Below are 20,713 nucleotides of genomic sequence, written 5' to 3'. Positions count from 1 at the left end.
TATTGATAAGAGCCAAGATTTGGAAACATCTCAGTTGTCCAATGACAGATGAACAGCTAGATTTTTGTGCTCACTGCTCCAGGCAGTCCTGCTCGGCTATTAAGAAAGATGAAATCTTGCCTTTTGTGACAACTTGGAGGAAACCAGAAGGGATCATGTAGGTAAAAGGAGAAAAATACCAGAGGCTCTCACTCATATGTGGAACATAAGGAAGCCAAACAGGATAGCTGCAAAACTCAGACAAGATTGAACATATCAGGGGGTGAGGGAGGCCCCCTCCTAAGATTAGTCTAGCTGACTGTACAAGGGTGTTGGTGATCTGGCAATGAATACTTTGAAAAGATATGATATTGTATCTCTAAGGCACATTTATTTATCCATATAAATTAGTGCTAACTCTGCTGAAAAAATAGAGACATGAGTCAAACCAGAGAGTTACAAAAACTAAGTAAGGTGTACGATTGTTCAGTCATGCCTGGCACATGGTGAGTGGCTGATTCATAATTCTCTCTCCTGAGTCAGTTGAATATTTATTGTCCCTTCTTCCCATAGAATCAGTGGCCCATGTTGGAATCACAGGAACTACCCATTCTTTGAGTCTTCCTAGATCTAGTACTGTGTATGGCAGAAAAATAGACACTATAGAAGTCATTATTAAGTGAGTGATTATGAAGTTATGAAGAGAAGTGGTATAGACACTTCATGGGTTTCTCTTATGTTAGAGAGAAATGGGCAGACATTGCTTCTCCTTAGGATATCGAACAACAGAAGAAAGAATGCAGCTTGTGGGGGTCTCTGGGAAAGGATAAGTCACCAGCATTCTTACTTAGTCCAGCTCTTCCCTGAATGGTGACTAACTGATCTCATTTTCATTACACATTAAGTGAAGATTGAAACACTACCCTGCACATCAGAGCTACATGTATCAATAGTATGACCTCTCAGCTGAATTGAAAAATCATTCTGGAATCAATGTATCCTCAGGGTTCTATACTGTTCATAGTGTCAAAGCTAAGGCAGGGTAGAACACTCTAATCAAGGGTCATTCAAATGAGTCTGTTGTTTCCAAGGGCCAAAGTCACCACCAAGCCCCCGTGATCTCCCAAGCAGATACCCACCACCATTTGCTAAGATGCTAGTACCCTGGTTTGTTTATGGTACAACTGAACCAGGAGATAGTTATTTCTTGACTAATCCATAATAATCATACTGCCAGGTGCACTCTAGAGTGATTTCCTCCACCCGTGTGGCATCTGGGTGCAGCCTTCTTAGAAAATCTCTCCTCTGATTCCTCTGTGCTATGCTGTGATCACATGCTAGCAGCCATGGAAATGAAAGCATGCGACACATTCTGCAAAGGGAAGTCACCAAACTTCACTTCCCCTTTCCCACTGTCCCTGCCCTGCCTTGGAGAACACATGAGCTGTTGCAACCATGTGTGTACAACATCCTCGATGTTGACTAAGCAACCCAAGCACAAGGAACTGGGCCCCTGGGGGACCTTTGGCAACAATTTCCTCTCCTCTCTAAATTCCCCCTCCCCTCATTGGGGCTCTGACTGAGAAATAACCCAAATGTTTTGAGTTGTTGTGTGAGTGTTTATTTCCTGTAACAGCCTCTCTTCTAAAATACCACCTCTCCGCCTAAGAGCCCTAACTGAAAGTAGCCAGGGGTACTTTCAAAAACTGGAGAGGGGCCTGGAGCAATAGTATAGCAGGTAGGAAATTGACTTGGGCTTGATTCCCAGCAATCCATATTGTGCCCCAGGCACTGCAAGGAATGATTACTGAGTGCAGAGCCAGGAATAATCCCTGAGAACCACTTAGAGTGGCCCCAAAACAAAACTAAACTAAAGAACTGGAGAGGGACCAAAGTGACAGCACAACAGTTATGGTACTGGCCTTGCATATAGCTGACCCAAGTTTGATTCCCAACATCCCATAGAGTCCCCTGAACCTTTCCGAGGAATAATCCCTGAGTACAGGGCCAGGAGTAAGCCTGGCTTACTTACAGTAAGCACTACAGGGTGTGGCAAAAAAAAAGAAAAGAAAAGAGAGAAGAAAGAAAGAAAAGAAAGAAAGAAAAAGAGGGCCGGGTAGGTGGCGCTGGAGGTAAGGTGTCTGCCTTGCAAGCGCTAGCCAAGGAAGGACCGCGGTTTGATCCCCCGGCGTCCCATATGGTCCCCCCAAGCCAGGGGCGATTTCTGAGCACATAGCCAGGAGTAACCCCTGAGCGTCAAAACGGGTGTGGCCCAAAAACCAAAAAAAAAAAAAAAGAAAAAGAAAAAGAAAGAAAAAGAAAGAAAAAGAAAGAAAGAAAGAAAGAAAGAAAGAAAGAAAGAAAGAAAGAAAGAAAGAAAGAAAGAAAGAAAGAAAGAAAGAAAGAAAGAAAGAAAGAAAAAGAGAAAGAAAGAGAGAGAAGAGAAAGAAAGAAAGAAGAAAGAAAGAAAGAAAGAAAGAAAGAAAGAGAGAGAGAGAGAGAGAAAGAAAGAAAGAAAGAAAGAAAGAAAGAAAGAAAGAAAGAAAGAAAGAAAGAAAAAAGAAAGAAAGAAAAAGAAAGAAAGAAGAGAGAGAGAGAGAGAAAGAAAGAAAAAAGAAAGAAAGAAAGAAAGAAAGAAAGAAAGAAAGAAAGAAAGAAAGAAAGAAAGAAAGGAAGGAAGGAAGGAAGGAAGGAAGGAAGGAAAGAAAGAAAGAAAGAAAGAAAGAAAGAAAGAAAGAAAAAAGAAAGAAAGAAAGAAAGAAAGAAAGAAAGAAAGAAAGAAAGAAAAAAGAAAGAAGAAAGAAAGAAAGAAAGAGAGAGAGAGAGAGAAGAAGAAAGAAAGAAAGAAAGAAAGAAAGAAAGAAAGAAGAGAGAGAGAGAAAGAAAGAAAGGAGAGAAAAAAAGAAAGAAAGAAAGAAAGAAAGAAAGAAAGAAAGAAAGAAAGAAAGAAAGAAAGAAAGAAAGAAAGAAAGAAAGAAAAAGAAAAGAAAGAAAGTGAGAAAGAAAGAAAGAAAGAAAGAAAGAAAGAAAGAAAGAAAGAAAGAAAGAAAGAAAAAAGAAAAGAAAGAAAGAGAAAGAAGAAAGAAAGAAAGAAAGAAAGAAAGAAAGAAAGAAAGAAAGAAAGAAAGAAAGAAGAAAGAAAGAAAGAAAGAAGAAAGAAAGAAAGAAAGAAAGAAAGAAAGAAAGAAAGAAAGAAAGAAAGAAAGAAAGAAAGAAAGAAAGAAAGAAAGAAAGAAAGAAAAAGAAAAAGAGGAAAACTGAAGAGAACACATCATACATTTCTTCTAGGTCTCATTTCCCTGAGCTTACATCCCTGAGCACTGAGAAGAGAGCCTGAAGGTCTGGAACACACCTGGAGGCTGGAGATGGTGAAGACCACATCACGTGAATTTAGATAGTCCAGGACTCTGTGGGTCAGCTCTGCCGTCCATTCCTGGGAGCTTCGATCAAAGACAGACAAAGTCAGGGAGCCAGGGTCCCCTAGGCCGCCCAACAGCTGAGTCCCAGAGATGTCGGTGACCCTAAGCATGCAGGCTAGGGGCTCAGTGTGCAGGGGAGAAATGGTGCTTGACCTGCAGAAAGGCAAGCAAGATTCTGATTCTGCCCTCAAGTATCAGAAACTATTACCTTTCCAGTTGGGTGCAATATTTAAATTCCCGTAACACTTCACCGAGATGAACCACCCTCCACACAGATAGGATTGGGGAGGAAGTCCTTGCTGTACAAAGTTTAATAAGTAGATTTATGGGAGAGTTGGTGACACAAGACAGGGGTTAGAGCAGGAGTCTCAAACTCGCGGCCCGCAGGCCGTTTGCGGCCCTTCGTACAACATTTTGTGGCCCGCGGCTGGCATTCAAATATCGCAGTATTCGCGATTATTCGCTTACCGAATAATCGCAATAAAAATCGCATTAGTAAGAAAAAAATCGCATTAAACATTCGCATACCCCGAGCAGTTCCATTCGGGGTAAGCAAATGTATAATGCGATTTTTTGCGATTTTTTTCTTACTAATGCGATATTTTATTGCGAATATTCAGTAAGCAAAATCCCTATGCGCCCCTGCCTTACCCCGACTTTGCCTCCTGCGGCCCCCAGGTAAATTGAGTATGAGACCCCTGGGTTAGAGCATTTGCCTTTTCCACAGTCAACTGCAGTTCGAATTCCAACATTGCACCCTATGCACCACAGGAAATGATCCCCAAGCACTGGCCTAGGAGTAGTCCCTGAGCACTGTTGGGAATGACCCAAAATCTCCACCCAAAAATATTAAAAAGCAGATTTATAGGCAAAAAGGGAACCTGACTTTGGGAACAAGTTTAAAACTGAGTTGGGGATCCTAGTTTTCTACCACTAAGTTTGAGACTGCCGGAAATCCACTGCATTTTAGTGTGCCTCAGTTTCTCTTTCCTTATCATTTGGCTAATAATTGTGAGACTTTAATTTGTTTCCACATGTCAAGTAAATCAGTGTCCATAGTGTCATAATTATCACATAAGTTTAACACACATGTCAAGTGCTTAAAATCATCCCCAACATATAGAAAGTGTAGTTTCATTCCTAACAGTCTCAAATTGGAAATGAATCCAAAGGCCAATGACACATGAGAGATTTAACAAATATGGGATATCCAATCAACACTATAGTACTTATCATGAAAAAGGTAATAAGTTGATCTTTTGCTTAGAGTGATGACAGATAAGATAAACCCTCTTGCCATAAACAAATACATGGCCTTCTTCAATCCTGTTGTCTTTATAAATAAATAAATACTAAAATGGGTTAACAAGTAGATAACTGGTGGATAAGTAACTAATATGCTTAACCTGAAAAACTATATAGCCCTAAGACTCAACTGGAATTTTCTTAGAAAAATTTTCTTAGAATGTGGGGGGGGGGGGGGGGGGGGGCGGAGAGATAGCATGGAGGTAAGGCGTTTGCCATTCATACAGAAGGTCATTGGTTCGAATCCCAGCATCCCATATGGTCCCCCTAGCCTGCCAGGAGCGATTTCTTTTTTTTTTTCTTTTTTTTTTCTTTTTTTTTTGTGGTTTTTGGGTCACACCCGGCAGTGCTCAGGGGTTATTTCTGGCTCCAGGCTCAGAAATTGCTCCTGGCAGGCACAGGGGACCATATGGGACTCCGGGATTCGAACCGATGACCTCCTGCATGAAAGGCAAATGCCTTACCTCCATGCTATCTCTCCAGCCCCCAGGAGCGATTTCTGAGCCTAGAGCTAGGAGTAACCCCTGAGCGTTGCCGGATGTGACCCCCCCCCAAAATGTGTGTGGGAAACTCTAAATTTTCTTCAAGTGTGTATGGGAAATCTTTCATTTGAGCTTGATTGGATGTCTTTCTCATGAGATCCCATGACCACTGATGCTTCTCCTTCTTAAAACTTAACACATTTCTCTTAGCCACTGTCCTTCTACACCACCACTACCTTGCCCCAGAGCCCCAGAACTAGTCCTGGTCTGTCTATGTAGAGAAACATGACACTGAGAGCCAGGCTGTTTTACACACACCTAGCTCCATCACTTTCCTTCCTGTGAGCCTGATTCACTCCCTGTGCCTCAGTTTCATTTTTCTGTCCAGTGAGATAACAGAAGATTCTACCTCAAGGAACTTATGAAGATGAGTGTGTTTCTAGACCTGATTTTTCCCTTTAAATTAAGACATTGATTTACTATTATTATTATTATTATTATTAGCATACAATATTCCAACACCTATCCCACCAGCAGCTATGTCCTTCTCTCCACCAATGCTCCCATGTTCCTTCCCACCCCTAGCCTACCCCCTTAACAAGCATGTGGCAAATTTTTTTCAGGTTACTTGTTCCAACAAAATTTAAAAGAATTCCAAATGGAATTATCAAAAATATGTTCATTGGGGCCGGAGAGATAGCATGGAGGTAAGGCATTTGCCTTTCATGCAGGACAGTGGTTCAAGTCCCGGCATCCCATATGGTCCCCTGTGCCTGCCAGGGGCGATTTCTGAGCATAGAGCCAGGAGTAATCCCTGAGCGCTGCCGGGTGTGACCCAAAAAACAAAAAAAAAATTATTATTATTATAAATATGTCCATTAAAGTCAATTTCTTTTTTTGTTGTTGTTGTTTTTTTTGTTTTGTTTTGTTTTTGTTTGTTTTTGGGCCACACCCTGCGGTGCTCAGGGGTTACTCCTGGCTGTCTGCTCAGAAATAGCTCCTGGCAGGCAAGGGGGACCATATGGGACACCGGGATTCGAACCAACCACCTTTTGGTCCTGGATTGGCTGCTTGCAAGGCAAACACCGCTGTGCTATCTCTCCGGGCCCAAAGTCAATTTCTGATGATTGATTGCTATGTGATTTTAACCAATGTAAATAAATTCAAATTATATAATACAATATAATATGCCTATGCTCAGTTACTTAAGTGACTTTTCAGTTCTGGCATTGAATTTTTTTCAGTATTGTATCTTTTTGTGGTCATTATCACGTCTTCTCTAGTCCTGCTTTTATAAGAGTTACTGTCACAGCATAATAGATTATTAAGTGACCACTTAATTGTGGGAGGCAAGAGGAATGAAAATTGGGAGAAAATATACAGAGATAATGGAGATGAGAGTTGGAAGGACCGGCCCACAACATGAAGCTTACCACAAAGAGTGGTGAGTACAGTTAGAGAAATAACTATACTGACAACTATCATGACAATAATAGTGAGAGAAATAGAATGCCTGTCTCGAATACAGGCAAGGGGTGGGGAGGGAGTATGGGGGCATTGGTGGTACGACTGTTGCACTGGTGAAGGAGAGTGTTCTTTTTATAACTAAAACCCAACTACAAACATGTTTGTAATCATGGTGCTTAAATAAAAATATTAACCACTTGGAAAAAAAAAAGAAAGAAAATTGGGAGAACAAATGGATCCACTACATATAGCCCAGACAGCCTAAAAACTGGTCTACAGAACTTAGCTTAAACTAGAGGGGAGGATGACTCTGGTGGAGAATATGGTGTTGGAAAAATGTGGGTGTGAAACCCTGTGATTATCAGTATTATAAACCATTGTGCCTAAAATAAAATAAAAAATAAAACCCGTGGGCCAGAGAGATAGCACAGCGGTAAGGCATTTGCCTTGCATGCGGAAGGTCGCTGGTTCGAATCCCGGCATCCCATATGATCCCCCGAGCCTGCCAGGGGTGATTTCTGAGCATAGAGCCGGGTATAACCCCTGAGCGTTGCCAGGTGAGACCCAAAAACCAAAAAATAAAATAAAATAAAACCCACATAACTTAATTGACCCCCCCTTAATTTTTTTTTTTTTTTTTGGTTTTTGGGCCACACCCGGCGGTGCTCAGGGGTTACTCCTGGCTGTCTGCTCAGAAATAGCTCCTGGCAGGCACAGGGGACCATATGGGACACCGGGATTCGAACCAACCACCTTTGGTCCTGGATCGGCTGCTTGCAAGGCAAACGCCACTGTGCTATCTCTCCGGGCTCCCCCCTTAATTTTTTAATAAAGAACATGTAAGACTTGTTAACAATTGAAAGGCTTCAATTACCAATGTCTAGAAGGATTGGGATGTGAGTCTGCATGGCAGAAAAAAATGCCAAGCATATGTGAGGCCCTGAGTTTGTTCCCAACCAACATTGCATGGATCCCCAAGCACTGCCAGATATAGTACCAGTGGCCCCCAACACTACCATGTCTGAACAATAACCTGGACGTTGTTGGGGGTGTCCTTCTAATATACCACTGGGTACAATCCCTATAAAAATTTTTTCTTGGGGCCAGAGAAATGTCATGGAGGTAAGGCATTTGCCTTGCATGCAAAAGGACAGTGGTTTGAATCACGGCATCCATATGGTCACTTGAGCCTGCCAGGAGCGATTTCTGAGCATAGAGCCAGGAGTAACCCCTGAGCACTGCCAGGTGTGATCCAAAAATAAAAAAAAAAAAAACAAAGTTTCTTATAAACCTACCCCTTCCCTTTCCTCCCCTCCCAGAGTGGGTTACCTTTGAAAGTGCAGGAAATCCAGTAATGCTACAACAGGAATGAAATGAAAAGACAAAGAAATAATTTTAAAAAAGAATCATTCCAGCGAGATCACAAATGCATCCTGTTTAAAATTCTTAGTGGCAGAGAGGGAGGACATTACCATTCAGATAGCTTCCATCTATTATTTCTTCCTAAAAGGCAAAGAGATAACATCAAGTATAACATGCAAGGCTGGCAGCCACAGGAGAGGGATGTTTGATTAAAAGAACAGGAATACTCACGGCCATTTTTTGCAACAATGGGGGTAAATCTGGAAGAAAGTCATCATTGTATGGAGTTAGTATTGTGTGCCCTTCAAAAATGGAAATGGGGTGAGGAAAAAAGGTAGCCCCTCTTTCCAAAGGAAGCCAACATGTAGGTAAATTAGAATCTTAATTATACTCAGGGCCACACAGGCTCAGTAGAAGACAATCTTACTTGGGAATTCTGTTAGAATACTAAAAGTCCTACATAGGCACATATGTGCCCCTGCCTCACAGAACTCACCCACTGAGCCCCACCAACAGTCTTTGAGATTCAAGCAAGCAGGGCCAGTTGTGACTTGTGGTTCCTACCTCAGACTTACCCTGTGTGGATGGTGGGACCTCAGGACTGGCCACTGCATAGCTCAGGAAAATGAGCAAATGTGTCCTCAGCAACTGAGACATTTTCTTGTCATTAGTGTCAGCACAGAAGCGATTTCAGTTGTATCTTTAAAATATATTTAACAACATTCAGAAAATAAAACAAAAGGGAGAGATAATTGAACAAGAATTTGGTAAGGTATTTTTAAAATAAACTTTTTTGTTGTAGTTTTGATTTGGGGCTACACCCACCAGTGTTCAGGGAATATTCTTGGCAGAATCAGGGAAGGAGGGAGACCGTATAGGATGCCAAGGATCAAACCTAGGCCATTCGCATGAAAGGCCAACACTTTACCTGCTGTGCAATCACTCCAGCTCTTTAATTTAATTCCTAAATTCTATCTACTTTGCTTACTCAAGACCACAAGACTAGTCTAAGATGCCACTATTTCAGAGCTGAAAGATAGTACAGTGGTTTAGGCAGAGGCCTGGCATGTGCTCAACCCAGGTTCTTTTCTTAGCGCTACATGGTTCTCCCAGCACCACTGGGTGTGACCCTAGAAACCCCAAACACTGTCTTGATGGCCCAAGTACTCCTCCACCCCTGACTTCCACACAGGAGCTGGAGCAACATAAAATCCACTGGTCAGTCCTGGCACTGAACCAATTGCCCATTTGGCTATGAAGCTGCCACGGGGCCCCAGAACATCCTGAGTTTAGCTTTAGCATACAGTGCTTTGCTCCTATACAAGGAAATGGACAATTACTTCTCTCATAAACAATAACCTGGCATAACATAACATAACATAATAACATAACAATGACCTCATTATATTCTCACATCTCTCCAGTTTCCCTCAACCCAGCAAAAAGAAGTCATGAAAAGCATGAAGTTGGAGGCCAGAACTATAGCACAGTGGGAGGGCATTTGCCTTACATGAGGCCAACCCAGGTTCAATCCCTTGAATCCTATATGGTCCCCCAAGCCTGCCAGGAGTAACCTCTGAGCACCACCTAATGTGGCCCCAAAATCAAAACAACAACAACAACAACAAAGCATGAACGTGGGAGCCAAGGATAACTCAAAGATATGAAGCACATGCTTTGAAGACAGACAGAAATTCTGGTCTCAAGTAGTAGAATCAGAGATCCCTGAAACCTGGACTCTGGAACATGGAAGGGCAGGCATAGGGCTCAAGAGGGTGGTTTCCATGCCAGGCCTTGTATTTGATCTCCAACACTGTTGTATTCCCCTGAGTACCACCAGGAGTGGCCCATATTTAAAAAAAAAAAAAACACTCATAACAAGTACTTTTATATATTTTTCTTTTCTTTTTTTTTTTTTTTTTTTTGGTTTTTCGGGCCACACTCGTTAGATGCTCAGGGGTTACTCCTGGCTAAGAGCTCAGAAATTTCCCCTGGCTTGCGGGGACCATATGGGACGCCGGGAGATCGAACCAAGGTTCTTCCTTGGCTAGCGCTTGCAAGGCAGACACCTTACCTCTAGCGCCACCTCACCAGCCCCTATATATTTTTCTATTGACAATCAAAATCTTAAAAAGAACTTCTATTGGTCAGTAATAATAAAATAAACAATCCATATGTGGGAGGGGAAGAAACCACAAATTACGTAAATTTCAATTTCAGTGAAATTTGTATAATTAGTATAGTGACCCTGTTTGTAACAGGATCACAAGTCAGAAAATTTGGCAATAATAATAGGTTTACAACACACAAAGCACCAACATGGGTTCAAAATCGACCACATAATGAATCCAAGAGTTTCTCGCAGTGCTTGCTATGGGGCATTTCTTGAACAAGAAGGGGGTAGCAAATGGGAAAAGTTTAAGAAGTTCCATAGGGAAAGCCTGTCTAGAGTACAGGCAGGGGTGGGGTGGGGAGGAGGGAGATATGGGACATTGGTAATGGGAATGTTGCACTGGTGAAGGGGGGTGTTCTTTACATAACTGAAACCCAACCACAATTATGTTTGTAAACAAGGTGTTTAAATAAAGATATTAATTTAAAAAAAGAAGTTCCATAGGAGGCCAGTGGCTTCCAGCCGTTTTACACTTTAGCTGGTCCATCAGCTGGTGCAACATCAGTTAAAAACTATATTAGAGGGCCCGGAGAGATAGCACAGCGGCGTTTGCCTTGCAAGCAGCCAATCCAGGACCAAAGGTGGTTGGTTCGAATCCTGGTGTCCCATATGGTCCCCTGTGCTTGCCAGGAGCTATTTCTGAGCAGATAGCCAGGAGTAACCCCTGAGCACTGCCAGGTATGACCCCCCCCAAAAAAAAAACTCTATTAGAATGACGGGAAATTAAAAAGGCTGAGATGAAAGAAATTAAAAGCGATGAATCTTTTGCATGAAGGAGGTCTGGGTTCAAACCTTGGTCCCTCAGCATAGCCAGAACCAATCCTCATGCACATTGCTAGAAGTGCCGCCAAGTAGCACTGGGTGTGTCCTCCAGAAAAACCAAAAAGGCTGGTATGGGTCATGCTAAAGAACAATGATAACTCTTATGCACTGTTGGTACAGCCACCTCAGAAACCTCTAAGGCAAGAAGATCTTATAAAGTGAAATACATAGATCTCTGTGATCAAGGAATTCTGCTCATAGGTATTACACCCAGAGATGTTAAAAGAAATACCCATGTAAAGGCTGCGTGTTTCCAATCTTAATAGCGGGAGACAGGCCATACGTCAATAACATATGAGAGGTTAACACATGTCGCAGTTAGACAAGTATATCTATTGTCTAGCAAGTCACTCATCAATAAAGACAGAACAAGTGGAAAAATGTTGCTCCTACGTATAAGGGAGTAATTGGTAGTAGACCAACTCTCCTGCTTAAACAATGAGAGGACTGGTGGGGCCTGAGAGAGTAGCAGGGAGGACACTTGCCTTATGTGCAGTCAATCCAGGTTCAATTCTTAACATTCTCTATGGTCCCTCAAGCCCCACCAGAAATGATTCCTGCCTGACAGAGAGCCAGATATAAGCCCTGAAAACTACAGGTTCTACCAAACAATAACAACAAAGCCTAAATAATGAGAAAACAAGACATAAGAAACAAAGGTTTTGGAACTCCTAAGGGAAGGAAAACAAACAAGCATATATTCATTACCATCTGAACTGGCTAATTCCAGCACAGGGAGGACCATGCAGATATTGTTGGGGGGGAGAGTAGTGGGGAATTTAGGGAAATAAAATTCCCTAAATTTGAGTTTAGTGAAGCTCAAATTCGCTAGCAAGAATACTTTGGAGAGGGCCAGAACGCTAGCAAGGCAGATAGGGCATTTGCCTTGCACACAGTCTATCCAGGTTCGATCCCCAGAATCCCATATGGTCCCCTGAGCTTGACAGGGATGATTCTGAGCACAGAGTCACGAATAACACCTGAGCACTGCCAGGTGTGACTCAAAAACAAAAACAAAGAGAGGGGAGAAAAAAGAAAATAGAATTTATTGGAGAACTAGAGAGATAGTACAAAGAGTAAGGTGCTTGCCTTGCATAAGGCCAACCTTAGATCGATCCCAGTACCTTATATGCCCCCCTAATCACTGCCAGGAGTTATTCCTGAGTGCAGAGCCATAAGTAACTCCTGAGCATTCCAGGTGTACCCCCTCCCTAAAAACGACTGCTTTAGAGAGAAGGAAGTTGACAGAAATAAAGTTCTGGAGATTTTAAGGACCCCTTTCCTCTTTTGGCTGAATAGCCGAAAGTTATGCATCTAAGAAACCATCTGAGACTAGAGGAAGACCCACCACTAGAAAGAATTAGGCCTGTAGCTCATGTGGGCCAGAGGACTATACTCAGCCTGAGTGCAAACATCTCGATTTACAGGAAGTAGTAAGCTCAATCCTTGGCCAAGTATCCCTCAGTAACTGGAATACATCCCAGAACAAAGCCCAGCAATACTTAAAAGACTATAGAAAGAGAGGGAGGGAAAAAAAGGAAGGAAGGAAGGGAGGGAGGGAGGGAGAGAGAGAGGAAGAAAGGGAGGGAGGGAGAGAAGAAGGAAGGAAGGGAGGGAGAGAGGAAGGAAGGGAGGGAGGGAGGAAGAAAGGTAGGAAGGAAGGAAGGAAGGAAGGAAGGAAGGAAGGAAGGAAGGAAGGAAGGAAGGAAGGAAGGAAGGAAGGAAGGAAGGGAGGGAGAGAGGAAGGGAGGGAGGGAGGGAAGAAGGGAGGAAGGGAAGGAGGGAGGGAGGGAGGAAGGAAGGGAGGGAGGGAGGGAAGGAGGGAGGGAGGGAAGGAGGGAGGAAAAGGAAGGGAGGGAGGGAGGGAAGGAGGGAGGGAGGAAGGAAGAAAGGAAGGAAGGGAGGGAGGGAAGGAGGGAGGGAGGGAGGGAAGAAGAAAGGTAGGAAGGAAGGAAGAGAGGGAGGGAGGGAGGGAAGGAGGGAGGGAGGAAGAAAGGTAGGAAGGAAGGAAGGAAGGAAGGAAGGAAGGAAGGAAGGAAGGAAGGGAGAGAGGGAGGAAGGAAGAGAGAAAGAGAGGGAGGGAGGAAGGAAGGGAGAAAGAGAGGGAGGGAGGAAGGAAGGGAGGAAGGAAGGAAAGAAGGAAGGAAGGGAGGGAGAGAGGGAGGGAGGAAGAAAGGTAGGAAGGAAGGAAGGAAGGAAGGAAGGAAGGAAGGAAGGAAGGAAGGAAGGAAGGAAGGAAGGAAGGAAGGAAGGAAGGAAGGAAGGAAGGAAAGGAGGGAGGGAAGGAAAATATTTTGAAGCAAGCACGATACAGAATCACCAGATCTCCAAGTAAGTACATGGCATAAGAAAGTAATACGCGGGCCCAGAGAGCTAGCACAGTGGCGTTTGCCTTGCAAGCAGCTGATCCAGGACCAAATCCCGGTTCGAATTCCGGTGTCCCATATGGTCCCCCGTGCCTGCCAGGAGCTATTTCTGAGCAGAGAGCCAGGAGTAACCCCTGAGCACCGCCGGGTGTGGCCCAAAAACAAAACAAAACAAAAAAAAAAAAAAAAAAGAAAGTAATACGCACTCCAGAGAACAGCTCGAGAGAGAAATTACAATATGTGGGAGTGTGAGCAAGGAATACCCCAAAAGATGAAACTGAAGCACACACCTGAGTGAGATGTTTCCGTCAGAATTGAGGGAGGAACCATGCAATGGCTAGAATCATGCAAAAAGGGGATTCGAATGTTAAAGTAAAGGGAAATTGCAAATGTAAAGAGCTTAAGAATGTCATTAGTTCGGGGCCGGGAAGGTGGAGCTAGAGGTAAGGTGTCTGCCTTGCAAGCGCTAGCAGAGGATGGACCTCGGTTCGACCCCCCCCCCCCCGTGTCCCATATGGTCCCCCCCCCAAGCCAGGGGCGATTTCTGAGCGCATAGCCAGAAGTAACTCCTGAACGTCAAATGGGTGTGGCCCCAAAAAAACAAAAAAACAAAAGAATGTCATTTATATATTAAATGTGTCTCTATTTTATTTGGTTTGGGTTTGGGGCCACATATAGCTGTGCTCAGGGATTGTCGATGTAATAGTAATTGGACCTGAATGTGCCCCCCGGACACGCCCTTGAAATTGGACTTGGGCACGCCTCTTGGTCACACAGCCCCCTGTATTGGCAGTTGGACTGGGACACGTCACCACCCTGCAACTGACAATTGTCCCTAAAGTATAAAAGGCAGGGTCTGGGGGCCGAAGTGGTGGTGCAAGCGGTAAGGCGTCAGCCTTGCGAGTGCTAGCCTAGGATGGACCGTGGTTCAATCCCCCAGTGTCCCATATGATCTCCAAAGCCAGGAACGATTTCTGAGCACATAGCCAGGAGTAATTTCTGAGTGTCACTGGGTGTGGCCCAAAAACAAAAAGAAAATGGAGGGAGAGTCTGGTAGTTACTGGGAGACCAACCCAAAAAAAAGACCAGAGCAGAGCCTGTGGGCCCACTGATGCTAGGGTCTGGACCCAAGATGCTGCCTGCTCCGCCTCTATCCTTCATCCCTTCATTCCTTCATTCTCTGTTCTCTCCCCACCCCACAGAGACAGATTTCAGACTGCAATACAGTAAAAGGATACTTAGTTTCTACCTCTCTCTCCTTTCTTTCTCTCCTGAGCAGCTACATGTTGGGGTCCCTGGGTGGGCACTTCACCCCACCCCGCAGCCGGGTCTTCCCACCCCTTGCAGCTTTGCAGGCTTTGCGAGCCTTGCAGCTAACTGCAGTAATTTTCAAGAGCTGACTCCTGGCTCTATGGTCAGGAATCACTCCTGGAATTTAGGGAATCATATAGGATGATGAAGAGCAGAAGCAGATTGGATGCATGCAAGACAAAACAGCCTACTGTGGAGCTGACATGGTGAGACCAGTCTGGGTTTGAGAAGCCACAGGGAGGACTGAATGATAGAAGAGGCAGAGTTCACAGATGGAGTGTGAGAAATCAAAGAACTAAAAGGTCCTAGATGGCTCCAAGGTTTGCTTATGAGTTGGGGGGGGGGGGGAGAAAAGTGATGCACAAAACCATAGGAGTCACAGGGATGGGGTTGGGGGCAGCCCTGAGTTCCAAAGGGCCCACATTAAGCTGGAAATCCCAAATCTCCATCTCAATGGGGAGAGTCAAGGGGAGTTTAGTTTCTGCCTCTAGGAAGAGAGTTCCAAGGGGAGCATCAGTACAGAATAAGTCCTGGATGAAAGTACAAAAGCAGGAAAGTTTTCTCTTTTTTTGTTTTGTTTTGTTTTGTTTTGGGGTTATATCCAGCAGTGCTCAGGAACCACCCTTGGCTCTGAACTCAGAAGTCACTCCTGGTAGGCTCAGGGTCCATATGGGATGCTGGGAATCAAACCACTATGAGACTATGAGTCCTGGGTCAGCAAATACCCTACTCGGTGCTATCTCTCTGGCCCAATAAAAAAGTTTTAAAGCTGGACACCCTGGGCCTTAAATTTTCCATCTAAATAACTATTTTAAAAGCACAAGATCCAAAGAGAAAGCATAAGTCTGTCCTGTCTACTTTGCATGTATGAGTCCGGGATTCATCTCACCAAACATAGAGTAGTAAATGGGAAGCAACCCCAAGCATTGCCAGGTATGAAACCCCCCAAAAAGAGAGAGAGAGAGACAGCTCTATGACAACTGGAACCCAACTGTGTGACTGGACCCAAGGATATTCAGCTGATACTTAGCTGTGTGCATCAGTGTGTGGGGATGGCCATGCAATACTGCTTGGGCCAAGTGTGATCAGGCTTCCAGTGTAACACTGACAAAGGGAGAAGTCCATGTTTGGAAGGTCCAGAGACAATGGGAGAAGGTTCATTCAAACACTGTTCCTAGGTCAAGAGGAAGAAAGAGGGGCTGAAGTGATAGCACAATAGGTAGGGCATTTGCCTTGCATGCAGCCAACTTGGCTTTGATCCTCAGCACCCTGAGCACCACCAGGAGTAATTCCTAAGCACAATAACTCATGAGCCAGGAGTAAGCCCTGAGCATCACCAGGAATGGTCCAAAACACCCCCCAAAAGGTGGGGGGAAGGAAGCAGGTAACCTGCAAAGTATTTTTGCCATTATAAGTGACCTGTCACAGAACACCTGATAAAGATAGCACAGGGGCTAAGGCACTTGCCTCAGATGTGGCCAAACCTCGTTCAGTCCCTAGCATCCCATGATCCCCTGAGCACTACGAGGAGTAATCCTTAAGTACTGACTCAGGAGCAGCCACTCCACGTTTGGACAAAGTGTGTCATCCATCCCTCCCCCAAACAAAACAAATAAATGAAATGAGAGGATGCCAACCTCTAACTTGATGGGAATCCCACAAAGCACAACTGCAGTTTCTCACGATTCCTTTATCGTCACTGTAAAACAATCAAGTTTCCCTGCCTAGCTTGTTGTGTAGATGATTCTTCCCCAGTTCCACATGGCAACTTCCATAACCAGCTCTGGAAACAGTGATATCCATTAGTAGGACAGAAAGAAAAAAAATTTCAAAAGTTCCAAATGCACTGACAGTTCTATATTTGAACAGGTTTCGAGCTAACCTGATCCCACAGCACCAAGTGAGTGCCTACTGCCCTCACAAAGCTGCTGTTGGACTCCAATAATAAGACATACTGGCTTTGTGGTTTGGGGGCCACTTTTGGCCCATTTTTTTCTGCTACCCCCTTTGGCCAGCTGCCCTGGGGCCTCATTCACAACTCTCCAGTTTCCCAGACAAGGAGGTTTCTTGTGCTTTCAGCTGCCCTCTCCCTGTTAATTCTACCGAGAGGTTTACTATTACTGAAACAGATGCCCACTTTCTGCAAAACCTAATGTCTTCATTCCAAAAAAAAAAATTTACCCAGCCTATTGCCAGTAAAAGTTTTGGTTTTAATTAAAAGTCCTTTGGGTCATTTTCTTTCAGGGGCTTGGCCAAATGGGATAAAAAGGGCAGAGCAAGATAAGGACAAATAGGAGGTCGATACCCTTTTCCTTTCCTGTGGAAATGAGGCGGGCAAGGACTGCTTGGAGAAATCCAAAATAAAAACAAGCTACACTTGGCCACAAACCTGAGATGAAGGTGGTTGCCTGAGAAACAGCCTTGAGGCCTGCACAAAGCCCACCTATCCTGATTGCCTATGATTCAGGGCTTCTTCCAGCTAGTTTTCGTTTGGAAATGGGAAATGGCAATGGGAACAGGAGGCATTGGTGACCCCATGTGTGAGAGATATCTCAGCTTTAGGGCAATTTGCAAAGCTGCTGGGATATTCCCCCAACACTGGGGCATCCCATCTCAGACAGAAGGAGTTCATTAGGACCTGGACTTGTCCTCTCTGCAGAGCAACTGAGTTCTGGGTCTTTGCCTGAGTCTGAAGGGTATGATGTGGCAGTCACCCACCATCCATGTGCATTGTTATGGAAGACAAGGGGCTCACACGGCAGTCGTGCAGAAGAAAACCTAGGCTGCTTGAACTGGTTTAGGATTTTCTTCTTTTTCTCCTCGAAACTCTGGTGCTGGGATGACCAGGCTCTTGAAGGTTCTGGGAGTCCAGACAACAAGCACTTCGTGGACCAAGACATGGCGCTCTTGGCCCCGAACAGGCAAGATTCTAGGCATTGCTGGATCTTCTTTTCTGTTAGTCTCAGGAGAGCAGAAAGGGGAGGGAGGCCTGGGCTTCCATCTCACCACATCTTCCACTGTCTCCCTCAGCCAGCCCTCTCAGTCCTCGGTACTGAAAGTGTTCTTGTTCTCAGATGAGTGTAGTAATCACGTGGATCACACACAGTAAGCAAAGGGTATTAAAGGGGTTCTCTGCCCTCTGCCCCTGCAACCTGACACGCCCAAACCCATCTGAATTCTAGTAGTTATGAAAGGAAATAAAATCCACTTAACCCGTGATCAACCCACATTCAATATCCGGCACCCCATTTGCTTCTCTGAATCCCACCACGAGTGATCCCTGAGCATAGAGTCAGGAGTAAGCCCTGAGCACTGCTATGTGTGACCAAAAAAAGTCTAGTGACAAATCGAGGTCCCATAGGAAAGGACAGGGCCGGTAAACATGCCAATGCCTTTGCACTTGGCCCTGAGCAGATGGCCCAGGAGGGGTTTGACCTCAGGAGATGGAACCCCAGTGTCCACCCAGACCCTCTACCCACCCATCCCATGGTGCACCTGGGCATTTGCTGACCATCTCTGCTCCCTGCAAAGGGGAGGGATAGTGTGCCAACAGCTCGCCTCCACAGACTAGGATTTTAAATACATTCTTCCATTTACCTCAAGCAGCCTGAGTCATTGACTGGCAAGGCAAGTTCCACTTGAAGCAGTTGTGAAGTGGGAAATGGGGCAGAAACTGTCCTGACAGGTGAGCTCCAAGATGACCTGGAGAATGCTCTAGAATAAAGCCTTCCTCAAAGTTGTCTCCCCACACCAGCCCAGGCACATCTGTTCCCCCCCCCCCGCCCGTGACCCCCCGGGGGCACAGCCAGGGCTACTCCCGAGACACATCCCAGGGGCACCTTCTTCGCGCGCCCCTTCAGCCTCACCTGCACCTCGCAGCCTGGGTACTTTGAACCCCGCGGATCTCACTTGCTCCCGGATACTTTGCACCCCGCGAATCTCACCTGCTACCGGGCACCCTGCGCCCTGCGGATCTCACCTGCTCCCCGGTACCCGGGGGTGCGGCGCGGGGCGGGGCAATCCAACACTCCGGGCGGGGCGGGCAGCGCTGCCCACACTCCCCCCCACCCCGCGGTGACCGCTTGCCCCCCGCCCTCGACCCAGCGCCCACTTGGGGTTCCTGCTTCGGACTCGCGGCGTGGCTGGAGGGTCGTAAGCGGACAAAAGCGCCCCAGCCCAGACCCTCTCCTTCTCCCTCTCCCGACGCGAAGGCTCACCCACCAGGTAGACTGCCAGGCAGCGGCGGGATGGGACCTGGAGAGGAACCACTCAAGGGTGTAAGACAAGAGTAGGTAATTCATGGTTAGGCTTCCTAGGGGCAATTCATTTCATGTTAACTTAGCTTGATATTAGAGTTACTCTTGGTACTGTCAGGTCTACCGGGTTCTGACCGGATCCCACCGCCAGTGTCCCTGCTTTCTTCCTCACTAGCACTCAGCTTTGCAGTCAGTCGTGGGGTCTCCTGTTGGCTGCGTGGTTCTGATCTCTAGATACTTGCATCTCTGCGCCCCCAGAGTGGAGACTCTTTCGGGCCTCCCAACCTTCCCAGAAGCCGACAGCATAAGAGACCCCGGGTTTGCTTTGAAATAATGGGGCCAAAAAGTGGCAGATTGCATGAGTGTGTTACAACTGCTGGAATTGAGAGGGGAGAGTGATTATTTCTTTATTCTGCATGGAATGTCCCTACTGAAGCATTTTCAATAAGGATTTAAAGGCAGCTCTTTTGATCAAAACCTGTGGCCACATATAGAAAGAAGAAACTAGGGGCCGAAGAGATAACATGGAGGTAGGGCACTCGCCTTTCATGCAGGTCATTGGTTCGAATCCCCGCATCCCATATGGTCCCCCAAGCCTGCCAGGAGCGATTTCTGAGCATGGAACCAGGAGTAACCCCTGAGCGCTGCCGGGTGTGACCCAAAAACCGAAAAGCAAACAAACAAAAAAGAAAGAAGAAATTCCTGAGAAATGAGAAAGTTTGCTTTATTTGGTTTTGTTTCTGGGCTATACCTGGCAGTTATCATCAGAGTTACTTCCTGGCTCTGTATTCAGGGATCACCCCTGGTGGTGCTTAGGGGACCATATGGAATGCCAAGGATCGAACTCTGGTCGGCCACGTGCAAGAAATGTCCTCCCCCTGCTGTAATATCCCTCTAGGCCCAGAAGTGAGAAAGTTTTGTGCAATAAAATATTCCCTGCGGAGCTGGAGAGACAGTGCAGGGGGGAAGTCATATATTGCCATGCATACAGCTGACCTGGCTCTTAATTGTCAAGCACCAATTATGATCTCCAAAGCCTTGCCAAGAGTGACCCCTGAGCACAGAGGCAGTAGTAAGGCCTGAGAAGGTGTGGCTCCCCAGAAACTAAAAACACACCACAGCAGCACTACATACTAGCTGGGAAAAGGGACAATGGTGGGGAAAATGGGTGCACTCCTGTAAAGAAATGGCTACATAAAATAAACCTTGTCACATTATCTCTAATGCTCAATGAAATGAGCATTAGCCATGGCCAGAAAATGCCAGCACAATATTTATATCCACCCCAAAGTCAAACCGGAATACATGTGAAATTGAAAGGCAGGCTCAAGAGAGTGGGGTATGGGGCCGGGCGGTGGCGCTGGAGGTAAGGTGCCTGCCTTGCCTGCGCTAGCCTAGGACGGACCGAGGTTCGATCCCCCGGCGTCCCATATGGTCCCCCAAGAAGCCAGGAGCAACTTCTGAGCGCATAGCCAGGAGTAACCCCTGAGCGTCACAGGGTGTGGCCCAAAAACCAAAAACCAAAAAAAAAAAAAAAAAAAGAGAGTGGGGTATGAGCTCATATGCCCAGCCTTGTGGGCAGCACATCCCCCGACACCCCAAGTATAATCCTGGCTACCCCAACAGTCGATGAGCAGTATTCCATTTCTAGTTTGACTCCAGCTGGAAAGCCCCAGTTTTTTTGTTTTATTAAAAGAAGGAAACAAAAGAGTTAAGTTTATACAGGAAGTTATACATAACAGTGATTCCATCGCTTTAATAAAAATGCCAC

The 20,713-nt window shown here is 45.5% G+C and overlaps 1 protein-coding gene across 1 annotated transcript in view; it reads right to left on the bottom strand.

Annotated features, from left to right (window-relative positions):
- OTOA (otoancorin) overlaps window positions 1–8,671 on the bottom strand; it is a 93,511-nt gene extending 84,840 nt beyond the window's left edge. Inside the window, exons 1-5 of the mRNA XM_049788154.1 lie at window positions 8,590–8,671; window positions 8,246–8,274; window positions 8,125–8,155; window positions 7,982–8,009; window positions 3,332–3,419 (exon numbers count right to left, since the gene is read on the bottom strand). Coding sequence (XP_049644111.1) covers window positions 3,332–3,419; window positions 7,982–8,009; window positions 8,125–8,155; window positions 8,246–8,274; window positions 8,590–8,671 — 258 coding nt within the window. The remainder of the gene's footprint in view (window positions 1–3,331; window positions 3,420–7,981; window positions 8,010–8,124; window positions 8,156–8,245; window positions 8,275–8,589) is intronic.
- Between the last annotated feature and the right edge of the window lie 12,042 nt (window positions 8,672–20,713).

The sequence above is a fragment of the Suncus etruscus genome, chromosome 15 (assembly GCF_024139225.1).
Source record: "Suncus etruscus isolate mSunEtr1 chromosome 15, mSunEtr1.pri.cur, whole genome shotgun sequence".
Classification (NCBI taxonomy): Eukaryota; Metazoa; Chordata; class Mammalia; order Eulipotyphla; family Soricidae; genus Suncus; species Suncus etruscus.
The sequence above is the reverse complement of the archived record's forward strand: the minus strand, read 5'-3'. Positions and strand labels throughout refer to the sequence as shown.